Here is a 12,159-nt window from a genome sequence, read left to right as displayed (position 1 = left end):
CTCGCATTTATCTGAATTAAATTCCATCTGTCACTTCTCAGCCCATTGGCCCATCTGGTCAAGATCCTGTTGTAATCTGAGGTAACCCTCTTCACTGTCCACTACACCTCCAATTTTGGTGTCATCTGCAAACTTACTAACTGTACCGCTTATGCTCGCATCCAAATCATTTATGTAAATGAAAAAAAGGAGAGGACCCAGCACCGATCCTTATGGCACTCCACTGGTCACAGGCCTCCAGTCTGAAAAACAACCCTCCATCACCACCCTCCGTCTTCTACCTTTTGAGCCAGTTCTGTATCCAAATGGCTAGTTCTCCCTGTATTCCATGAGATCTAACCTTGCTAACCAGTCTCCCATGGGGATGATTGCTTTCCAACAATCACAATCTTTGTGTTAGTGTACCTTTAATCAGTGAATTGTCACTGAATTCAATTTAGTTTAAGCACCTTGATGCCATTCTCAGCAAAATGCTACCTTGATAAGGGCACCCACTTCTCCTGAACAGCTGGTCTCAATTTTAGAGACAAGATGTGGAGGTATAGGTGTTGGACCTGGATGGACAAAGTTGAAAATCACACCAGGTTACAGTACAATTGGTTTCTTTGGAAATACAAGCTTTTGGAGCGCTACTCCATCACCAGGTAGCTCGTGGGACAGGATCATATGACACAGAATTTATAGTAAAAGACCAAAGTGTCATACAACTGATACGATGTATTGAACAAACCTAAATTGCTGTTAAGTCTTTAGTCACTTAGGATGGGGTTGCAGGTTTCGATTCATTAATATGTAAATCCCAGAATTTCTTTCAAGTCATATTCCTGAGATAACAAGATTTAATTTTAAATAAGTGACATCTCAGCTCAGACAATGCATTAAAAGGTGTTAGGTTAGAGTCTGTCTGTATCCCAAGCTTGGGTCACATTTAAGTTAAAAATCACACAACACCAGGTTATAGTCCAACAGATTTACTTGGAAGCACTAGCTTTCGGAGCGCTGCACCTTCATCAGGTGGTTCATCAGCAGCGCTCCGAAAGCTTGTTTGATGTTTAACTTTGTACACCCCAGTCCAATACCAGCACCTCCAAACCACTGAGTCAGACTGGTTCAATAAAATGTCAGATGGACTGACTGCGTACAGATTGTGTGCTTTTTGAACAAAACAGAGTATATCTGCAAATACAAATGCATCCCATAGACGTGTGTGTGTGTGTGTGTGCGCGTGCATGTTTGTGCGTAAAGTGTATAATGTAGTGGGGTTACCTCTAGTGTGACAGGAACCAGAGTTGCCAGTTCAGGCCATCCTGGGGCGTTGGGAATGCGATAGGTGGAAGGAGGTTAAGGGTGAGGGTGATAGGCCAGAGAGAAGGTGGGGGCGGAGAGGTTGGGAAGAAGTTTGCAGGTCATCTTCTTCCCGACCTCTCCGCCCCGACCCCCATTCCGGCCTATCACCCTCACTTTAACCTCCTTCCATCTATCGCATTCCCAACGCACCCCCCCTCCCCCAAGTCCCTCCTCCCTATCTTTTTATCTTAGCCTGCTTAGCACACCCTCCTCATTCCTGAAGAAGGGCTTATGCCCGAAACTTCGATTCTCCTGCTCCTTTGATGTTGCCTGACCTGCTGCGCTTTTCCAGCAACACATTTTTCAGCTCTGATCTCCAGCATCTGCAGTCCTCACTTTCTCCTTGGAGGGTGGTCACCCAAAGATCTAAGGCCAAAAGTCCTTGACCACTGAAGTGTTCCCCAATTGGGAGGGAACATCCCTGTCTGGCGATTGCTGAACGGTGTCCATTCATCCATTGTCATAGCGTCTACTTGGTCTTGCCAATGTACCATGCCTCAGGACATCCTTGCCTGCAGCGTATGAGATAGACAACATTGGCAGAGTCACATGAGTACCTGCCGTGCATGTGGTGGGTGGCGTCCCCACATGTAATAGTAGCATCCATGTTGACACTCTGACATGTCTTGCAGTGGTTGCCATGACATGACATGTATGATGTTGTGATCGATATTGTCCTGAAGGCTGGGCAGTTTGCTACAAACAATGGTCTGTCTAAGGTTTGGCGGTTGTTTAATGGAGAGAAGTGGAAGCGTAAGGAAGATCCTGGCGAGGTGCTTATCCTCATCGATAATGTGTTGCAGGCTGCATAGTTTCTCCACTCCCAGGACATACTAGACAACAAAGGGTACCTTACTGGTCGTCTCTAGTGTCTGTCTCCTGAGGAGGAGATTATGGTTTCTCGCTGTGGCACTTGGGAACTGGTGATATCCTGTTGTTATGAGGAGATGCTCAACTGTCACGTTCCTCCTCATCTGAGCAGATCCTGTGTATGCATAGAGCTTATGTGTGGAGGATAGCTGTTTTAATATGTTTGGAGTGGAAGCTAGAGAAGTGCAGCATCATGAGGTTATCCGTGGACTTGCAGCATCATGAAGTACTGAGCAGCCCTCCTTGATGGAGATGCTTATATTCAAGAATGAGAATAAACAGTAATCCATGGCAAGTCTGATGGTGGTATTAAACTTGTTGATATCACTGTGTAGTTGTCTCCAGAGAATGGGCGGCACGGTGGCACAGTGGTTAGCACTGCTGCCTCACAGCGCCAGAGACCCGGGTTCAATTCCCGCCTCAGGTGACTGTGTGGAGTTTGCACGTTCTCCCAGTGTCTGCGTGGGTTTCCTCCGGGTGCTCCGGTTTCCTCCCACAGTCCAAAGATGTGCAGGTCAGGTGAATTGGCCATGCTAAATTGCCCGTAGCGTTAGGTAAGGGGTAAATGTAGGGGTATGGGCAGGTTGCGCTTCGGTGGGTTGGTGTGGACTTGTTGGGCCAAAGGGCCTGTTTCCACATTGTAATGTAATCTAAAAAAAAAGAAAATGTAATCTAAAAAAAAAGAAAATGTCGCCAATATATCTGGTGCATTGTATTCGTTAGAGGCCCTGTGCAGCAAGGAAGTCTTGTCTGAACTCGTGCATGAAAATGTTAGCATATTGGGGTGCAAATTTGGTTCCCATGGCTGTTCCATGAGTCTGGATGAAGAACTGGTTGTCAAAGGTGAAGACGTTGTGATCGGGGATAAAGCAAACAAGTTGTAGAATGGTGCCTGGAGATTGGCAGTTGTTAGTATCGAGTGCTGAGGCTGTTGCAGCAATGCTGTTGTCATAGGGGATACTGGTGTAGAATGCCAAAACATTCATTGTGACAAGGAATCTTCCAGGTTCGACTGGTCCGTGGGTGCTGCGTTTCTGTAAGAAATCTATCGTGTCGCAACAGGAGCTAGGGGTCCCATGTACAATGTGTTTTCTATACCCTTGACATACCAAGAGAGCTGAAAATGTGTTGCTGGAAAAGCGCAGGTCAGGCAGCATCTGCTGGAAAAGCGCAGCTGGTCAGGCAGCATCTGCAGACCTCACTTCCATACCAAGAGAGAATCTCACACAGGGCGCCGTTGCCTGATATGACGGAATGACCAGATGTTTTGGCTTTGTGTATCTTCGGAAGGCAACAGAAGTCCCCTATACGAGAAGCACTTGAGATGAGAGTCATAGGGTACCTTTAAAGACTGGATCAAATGTCTTTATCAATCTGTTTAGTTCATGGGCGTGTTCTTTGGTTGAATCGACTGGTAGTAGCCTGTCATGTTCCTAGTTGTTCAGTTGTCAGTATACTTCCTTGCAGTAGTCTGTTCTATTCTGAATGACGATGGCACCTTCTTTGTCTGCTGGTTTGATGACAATGTTGTGATTGATCTCAAAAGCATGGATGGTGTTGCATTGCGTTCAGATGATGTTTTGCTATACCTTGTGATTGCAGCTGATGAATCTGGCATTTACACATTTCCTGACAATTTGAACAAATGTGTCAAGCCCAGGGCAACGGCCCTCCGGATGGATCCAAATTGACTCATTCTTTGGTCGCTCCACTACGGATCTCTCTGGTGATTGTTCCAGCTCGTCGGTTGTCTCATTGGGCTCATTGCCAACATCTTGGAAGAATCTCCAGAGTCTCATTCGTCTGATGAATTCCTCCATGTCTGCTGCAAGACCAATGGTCCTCACACCTTTAATGTCTGAGCTGAGATGCCACTTTTATTTTACATAAAACCTTAAATTATCTCAGGAATGTGACTTGAAAGAAGTTCTGAGATTTACATATTCATTAATTGAAACCTGCAACCCCATTCTAAGTGACTATAGACTTAAGAACAATCTAGCTTTGTTCAATACATTGCATCACAAACTGTATGACACTTTGATCCTCTGCCATAAATTCTGTATCCTATGATCCTGCCCCACTCGCTACCTGAAGGAGCCGTGCTCTTAGAGACAAGGCAGAAATTGAATGTCTCATAGTTATCATTGGAAGTGAGGCATGTAAGAAAGCGGTTTGTAGTGGAGAAAATAAGCCTGGAATTAACTTTATATTACAGAATGTTCATTAAAGAGTAAGCAGTTTGGCAAGAAAGCCTGACCCAACAACGTGTTGCTGCTAGGTCCCGTAATGAATGGCTGCATCAGTTATCTGCAATAGTCCATTGAAGGTAAAACAGCAAACTTGACGATGATGAGGCTGGGGGACAAAGCTCCAGAAACAAGGCTTAAGCCTGTTCATCACCAAATATAAAGCCTCAGTGAGTGAATACTAATTAATATTAAAAGACTAACTTTGGATACCTTCTCCTCCTAACTTGAAGCCAACTATGACGTCCCTGCAGCCAAAAGGAAAACTGGAATAAATTAATGTTCCTAGAGAGCTACACATAGAGTAGGATCACAGAGCGCAGCATGGGGTCTTCATAAACTCACAGTTAGTCTGTAGATTGCATAAGATACTGCCTGTGGTGCTCCCCGGCCACAATGATGGGAATTAAAGTTTTGCAGACGTGTCCACATCAGCAGCGGTTACCACAACAAGCCTGTGACAGCTAAGCGACAAACTCGAAACAGACTGCAGGTACATTTTAATTTAATTTAGATTGTACCTGACTCCTTGCGGGGAGACTGGCGGTTGCTGAAGCAGGCCCCCTGACCCCGGGGGGGATAAACTTGAACCTTTTAGCTGCGTTGCCGCTGAGCTGACTCGGAGCTGCAGACCTCCGCATTTCAATCGCCTGTCAGTCTAGCCTCCTGGAGAGAGGTACCTGGCTGCCTGGACATGATCTAAGCCCGCGGTTCCAGGTGGGCCCGGCCTCCCGGCGGACGGTGATAAAATGTCGCCGCTCGGTCACTTCGTGTTTCCCGCTTCCGAGGGAGCTGCCGTACAACGCAATGCGCATGTGCTGCTCTCACTTCACCCTCGTCAAACACTGTATTTGCTTTCACAAGTCTATCGAGGCCTTGTCCCACTGATGCGGCGAAATATAAAGCTTTATCCTATTTACCATTGCCTCTCCACTCTGGAATCTGCCTTTGCAAGCAGGGCTGCAAAGGAGATGAGGAGTTTAGTCCCCAGTGACTTGCACCAAAACAAACAACTGCTGGAGGACCATCAACCCAATCCACCCAAGCTGTGGACAACTGAGTGCTGCAGACAGGCACATAGCGCCCACAAGTCCATCAGGAAGTGGTCAGCACATAGTGTACTTGAGACCCTTCAGGAAAAGGAGAGGGCGGATCCTATCGAATGGTTCCCTGAGCAGACTGTCAAAGCCATTTGGCAGAATGCCTCATCGCCAGAACTTTCCAACAAGCACCAAGACATGGCTTGGCTGGTGGTGAGAAGGGCTCTGCCTGTGAGATCCTTTATGCACGCCCGGACTCTCAGCCGCACCGCACGCTGCCCTCGAAGCGGCTGCGGGGGGGACGAGACTATCACACACCTCCTTCTAGAATGTACCTAAGCAGAAGGAGTCTGGAGAGGAATGCAATGGTGTTTGTCGAGGTTCGTCCCGAGCAGCGCCGTGACGCGGGACTCCGTGCTCTACGGCCTGTTCCCCGGGACGCACATCGAGACGAACATCAACTGTACCTTGAGGATCATCAACTTGGTGAAGGACGCTCTCTGGGCGGTCCGAAACCTGTTGATCTTCCAGCTGAAGGAGTTGACCCCGACTGAGTGTTGCAGACTGGCACATTCCAAGGTCCAGGACTACGTGTTGAGGGACGCGCTGAAGCTTGGGGCAGCTGCCGCCAAGGCGTGATGGGGAAAGACCACCGTGTAACATCTGCCTGCCTAAAGAAGAACAGGGGGCCCGCGCAGTCATTTGGGCTCTGCTGACGCCTCAGCTAAAAATGTAATCGTACAGACCTGTAAATAGGAATTTACGGTTTTCGGTATGCAAATAAATGGAATGTTTACATATGTATGGCATGTCCAGTTGTACAGATCATCAAAGTATTTTATGAATAAAGTATATTTTTGAAATAAAAATAAGAAAGGTTGGGACAGTCATTCCAAATCCTTATGGAGGAGGCTGAGGGATGACCTTATAGAGATTTACAAAATAATGAGGGGCAAGGATAGGATAAGTAGACAGAGTCTTTTCCCTGGCATTGCGAGTCCAGAACTAGAGGGCATAGGTTTAGGGTGAAAGGGGAAAGATATAAAAGAGACCTAAGGGGCAACTTTTTCACGCAAAGTGTGGTGCGTGTATGGAATGAGTTGCCTGAGCAAGTGGTGGAGGCGAGTATAATTACAACATTTAAAAGACATCTGGATGGGTATATGAATAGGAAGGGTTTAGAGGGATATGGGCCAAGTGCTGGCAAATGGGACTAGATTAATTTAGGATATCTGGTCGGCACGGATGTGTTGTACCAAGGGATCTGTTTCTGTGATGTACATCCCTATGACTCTATGTGCAGACTTGGTGGATTAGCCATGGTAAACGCGGTTTTTCAGAGGGTTGGTACAGGTTTGATGGGCAGAATGGCCTCTATCTGCTCTGTAGGGGTTCTATGATTTTATTCTATGAGGTAACAAGCAGCATAGATAAAGGGAAACCAGTAGGTGTAATATATTTGGATTTCCAAAAGGTATTTGAATAACTACCACACATTAGGCTACTTTGTAAAAGCTCATGGTGTTGGGAGTAGTATCACAGAATTGTTACAGATCTGGCCAATCGTGCCTCTATGGGCTCTTCAATTGAGCATCATTACCTAATACTAATCTCCTGCCTTTTCCTCATACCCTTGCACACTATTTCTATCCAAATAATCCAATATTTTCTTGAATTCCTCACCTGAACCTGCCTCCACCTATTATTAGTATATATAGGGAATTATTAATTAATAGAAGACAGAGAATTGGAACAAAGGGGTATGCAGCATTTGTTGGAGTCATACCTGGTACATATGAGAATGGCTGTTGTTATTGAAGGTCAACCATCTTTGAAAGACATCTCTGGACAAAAGAATTGAACTCCAGAGGTGAGGTGCGAGTGACTGCACTTGACATCAAGGCTGCATTGACCCAGCGTGGAATCAAGGAGCACTGACAAAATAGTCAATAGGAATCAGGGAGAAAACTCCTCTGAGTAGCTATATGTGACACAGAGCAAGATAATTATGGTTATGGAAGGTTAGTCATTTAATTTCCAGGACATCACTGTAGCAATTTCTCATGGAATGTCTGGACCTAACCATCTTCAGCTGTTTCATTAGGTCAGAAATGGGAATGTTCAACAATGATTGCACAATGTTCAGCACCATCTGCAATTCTTCGGAAGCAGTCCATGTTCAAATGCAACAATATCTGGACAATTAGATTAGTTACAGTGTGGAAACAGGCCCTTCGGTCCAACAAGTCCTCACTGACCCTCCGAAGAGCAACCCACCCAGACCCATTCCCCTACATTTACCCCTTCACCTAACACTACGGGCAATTTAGCATGGCCAATTCACCTAACCTGCACATTTTTGGACTGTGGGAGGAAACCGGAGCACCCGGAGGAAACTCACGGAGACACAGGGAGAATGTGCAAACTCCACACAGACAGTTGCCTGAGGTGGGAATTGAATCCGGGTCTCTGGTGCTGTGAGGCAGCAGTGCTAACCACTGTGCCACCGGGCCGCCCCAAAATATCCAGGTTTGGGTTGAAAAGTGGCAAATATTTTCAGTGCCTCATAAATACCAGGTACTGACAATTTCCAATAAGAGAGAATCTAACCATGGTCCCTTGACATTCAATGATATTACCATCACTGAATCCCCCCTGTCAATTTCTTGGGGGTTACCATTGACCACAAATTCACCTGAACTTGCCACACAAATATTGGCTAAATGTCAGAAGCTAGGAATACTGCAGCAAGTAATTCACCTCCTGATTCCCCAAAGCCTGTCCACCAATTACAAAATACAAGTCAGGACTGTGTTAGAATACTCCCTACCAGCCTGGATCCAACAACACAAGAAGCTTGACACCATAAGGACAAAGCAACCCACTTGATTGGAACTACATCCACTCTGTCACCATTAATGCACTGTAGCAACGGTGTGTACTATCTACAAGATGCATTGCAGAAATTTCACCAAAGATTCTAAAACAGCACCTTCCTAACCCACGTCCACTTCCATCTAGAAGGTCAATTACAGCAGATGCATGGGAAAACCACCATCTCCAAGCCACTCACCATCCAGACTTGGAAATACACTGCCATTCCTTTGGTGGTGTTAGGATACAATCCTGGAATTCCTTCCTCAGCACATACCTATAGCACATGGACTGCAGTGTTTCACAGAGGCAGCTGACCACTACTTTCTCAAAGGCAACTAGGAATGGACAATAAAGCAATACCCACATCCCATGAGTGAATAAAAATGAAAATCCAGGATGACAGCATGTAACTAAAGGAATGCCGCTGGGGCCATAATTATTTACAATAATAACTTGGATGAGAGAAGTGAATGTACTATCACTAAGATTTTGGATGACACTAAAGTAGGTGGAAGGCAAGTGGTGAGGATGGCACAAAGAGTCTGCAGATATATGCAGGTTAAATGAGTGGCCAGGAACCAGTGGATGGCAATACAGTACTTAGATTTCCAGAAAGTATTTGATAAGGTGCCACATCAAATTTTGTCACAGAAATTTAAAGCTCATAATATGGGGCTAGCATATTGGCAGATGCAAGATTTGCTAATTAACAACAAACCAAGAGTAGATGTCAATCAGTCCTTTTTGGGTTAGCAAGACGTGATCAGTGGTAAGCTACAAGGATCATTTCTGGTACCTCAACTGTTTGCAGTTTATATCAATAATTTAAGATGAAGGAATGTAAGTGTAAGGGTGTGTTTAACCCTTTATTTCATCTGAAACCAGATGAGACACAGTGTCCTTTGTTGTTATTCATGTATGTATGGGAGATATATGCTTCAAGAAAATGACATACAGCCAAAACTCTATTATAAGGATGTATATTTTATATCAGTTTTACAGATAACAAGCTTCTAGTCATCTATTGCTACAGATAACAATTTTCAGTCAGAAGGTTACACAATTACTCCCTATATCTCCATCCAACTGTGTTTGCAGAGTTCACGTACACATGACTATATATCCAGTCATGTCTAAACTATTACATATGATTATATTATCCAATCACAACATTACATTTCCTAGCTATAATACATATTTGTGATTACAGAAAACTGATACTGTTTATTTTCCCACCTATTAGAAGGTATGATTGCCAAATTTGCTGACAACAGAAAAGTTAGGTAGCAAAGTTAAACGTGGACACAAAGAGATTAAAAAATAATATTGATAAAGTAAATGAGTTGGCAAATATGTGGCAAATGGGTCAAAATATGACAAAATATAAAATTGTCCACTCTGGCAGTAAGGCTAAAAACATAGCTTATTATCTAGGTAGCCATGGATTGTACAGAACTCCAAGATAGAGATTTAGGTGTCCTTATGTTTTGCAGGTTAATTGACATTATTTTGTCCTGGTTCCTTTCAACAATGGCTGCTGGGTAGCTGGTTCCCAGCACTCAAAGCAGGGGAGTCCTTCTGTGATCCTGGTTCCTTTTGACTGGCTTGGTGGCTAGTTGGCTTCCAGCATTCAGAGTGAGAGAAACATTTTCTCTTTCTTTACTTGCATTGCAGGGATTCTTAGAACTGTTATCAAAGCTGTGACCTTCACAGTATGCTCCTCCATACAGCAGGACGGAAGGCCACTAAACCCTGTCTCTGTGTATTCTTCAAAATGGAAGATGCAACTATATTGCTTGCACAGACTGCTTTCTTTTTTAACATCATGGTCACAGTCTGAGATGCACGTAGGAGATTACAATTTAGTCTGTAGTGCATTTTCTCCCCTTTTATGTCTATTCCCATCGAAGCGTCCTTGACACTTCATCAGGTATGACATTCTACTATATATCTCTCCAGACAGGCACTGAATATACATTTGTAGTCAACATTTGGGTGTATGTCCTTTTAAAACGTTATAGCTAAAGCTTACTCTGTCAGTAGGTGATTCAGATTTATAATACATGGTCATGACACAGTCCAAGCTTTCAAAGTCAGAGAGAAGTCTTTTATTTTAGCAGTTAAAATAGATAGATAAAATTTTCTTAAAGGTTGGTTAGGAAAAGTTATCGAAGTCAGTGACTGTATCTCAGAGGAAGACAGTAATGGAAACAATCATATCCAGTGAACATGTAGAAATTTGCCAAAGGATATGCTTGCAATCTCATCAGTTAAATAAGAAATTAAGGAATTAAGATGGAATGATACTTTACTAGGTTTGAGTGTCTCTATAAAGAATTTTGGTTGGAGAAGGTTTGATTGTGAAATGAACTTTGGCAGTCTTGTGAGAATATCTTTAATATTCTCACCAGTGACAGGGACCTGGGTTTGATTCTCACCTCAGGCGACTGTCTGTGTGGAGTTTGCACATTCTCCCCATGTCTGCATGAGTTTCCTCCAGGTGCTCCAATTTCTTCACACAATCCAAACATGTGCAAGTCAGATGAATTAGCCATGCTAAATTTCCCATTGCGTTTAGGGACGTTAGTCAAGGGTAAATATAGGGTCTGGGTGGCTTACTCTTCGGAGGATCAGTGTGGACTTGTTGGGCCGAAGGGCCTGTTTCCATACTGTAGGGAATCTAATCTAATCTAATGACTGACCACAATGGTAAGCAAGTTGCAAAAAACAAATCCTATGATCCATGAAGTCAAGTTTCACTCTGAGATCTGACTTGTCCTGAATTACCATATGCCTATGCTTTTTTTAGATTGTACTTTTCAAACTTAGTATTCTAAACTGCTTTGTAAGTACTGAAATAGTTTTGACGTATAATCACAATCATAAATATAGAAACTATAGAATCAAATTTGTACATAGTAACATGCCAAAAATAAGTGTGATAATAATCAGATATCCTTTTCTAGTTATGGGATTAAAGTGGCAATATTACGAGCAAGATCTCCACTGCGCTTTCTTATAATGGTATGGGACTTTCATGTAAGTTGACAAGGTGGACCAGAGCCCTGGTTTACTACCTCATCCAAAAGATGGGACTCTGACACTCCTGTGTCAGCCAGATTTTATACTTAGGTCTCGAGCGTCGGATGCTAAAGTGCGTCTCACAACCTTCTAATTCAAGAGGTGTGATTGTCAAGGCTGGCAGTGTCATATTTGTGTTTTCTGAGCCTGTTTTAGGTTTTACTAATTGTATGTCAATTGTGTTTAATTAAATGGGGTAGAGAGCATTAATTGAGATTTCCCTTAAACAGATAACTGAAACTGTGATATCATTGAGACAGAAGGTGTATGCCTATAATATTTCACTTTGTGAGTAAACATTTGACTGACTAGAGATCGGCTCCAGTATTATTAAGACCATAAGACATGGGAGCAGAAACAATGCCAGTCAGCCCATTGAGTTTGCTCCGCCACTCAATCATGGCTGGTAAGTTCTCAACACCATTGTCCTGCTTCTTCCCCGTAACTCTTGATCTCCTTGATACTCAAGAACCTATTTATCTCAGTCTTACATACAGGTATACTCAATGACCTGGCCTCCACAGCCTTCTGTGACAATGAATTCTATAGAATCACCACTCACTGGCTGAAGAAGTTTCTCCTTATCTCCATTCTAAACGATCTTCCCCTTAAGGCTACGCCCTTGGATCTTAGTCTCTCCTACCAATGGAAGCATCTTCCCAACAACTACTCTGTCCAGGCCATTCAGTATTCTG

The 12,159-nt window shown here is 43.9% G+C and overlaps 2 protein-coding genes across 3 annotated transcripts in view; one reads left to right on the top strand and one right to left on the bottom strand.

Moving 5' to 3' along the window:
* rad54b (RAD54 homolog B) overlaps positions 1-5,587 on the bottom strand; it is a 210,414-nt gene extending 204,827 nt beyond the window's left edge. The window contains exon 1 of one of the 2 annotated variants that reach the window (XM_043688055.1): positions 4,988-5,587. In XM_043688055.1, coding sequence (XP_043543990.1) covers positions 4,988-5,107 — 120 coding nt within the window. In that variant the 5' untranslated portion in view covers positions 5,108-5,587. The remainder of the gene's footprint in view (positions 1-4,987) is intronic. The other variant, XM_043688057.1, reaches the window with a different exon arrangement.
* rnf41l (ring finger protein 41, like) overlaps positions 4,936-12,159 on the top strand; it is a 51,261-nt gene continuing 44,037 nt past the window's right edge. Inside the window, exon 1 of the mRNA XM_043688065.1 lies at positions 4,936-4,959. The gene's annotated coding sequence lies outside the window, so the exon portion shown is untranslated. The remainder of the gene's footprint in view (positions 4,960-12,159) is intronic.

Source organism: Chiloscyllium plagiosum, chromosome 4 (assembly GCF_004010195.1).
Source record: "Chiloscyllium plagiosum isolate BGI_BamShark_2017 chromosome 4, ASM401019v2, whole genome shotgun sequence".
Lineage (NCBI taxonomy): Eukaryota > Metazoa > Chordata > Chondrichthyes > Orectolobiformes > Hemiscylliidae > Chiloscyllium > Chiloscyllium plagiosum.
This window is presented reverse-complemented; position numbering and strand designations above follow the sequence as displayed.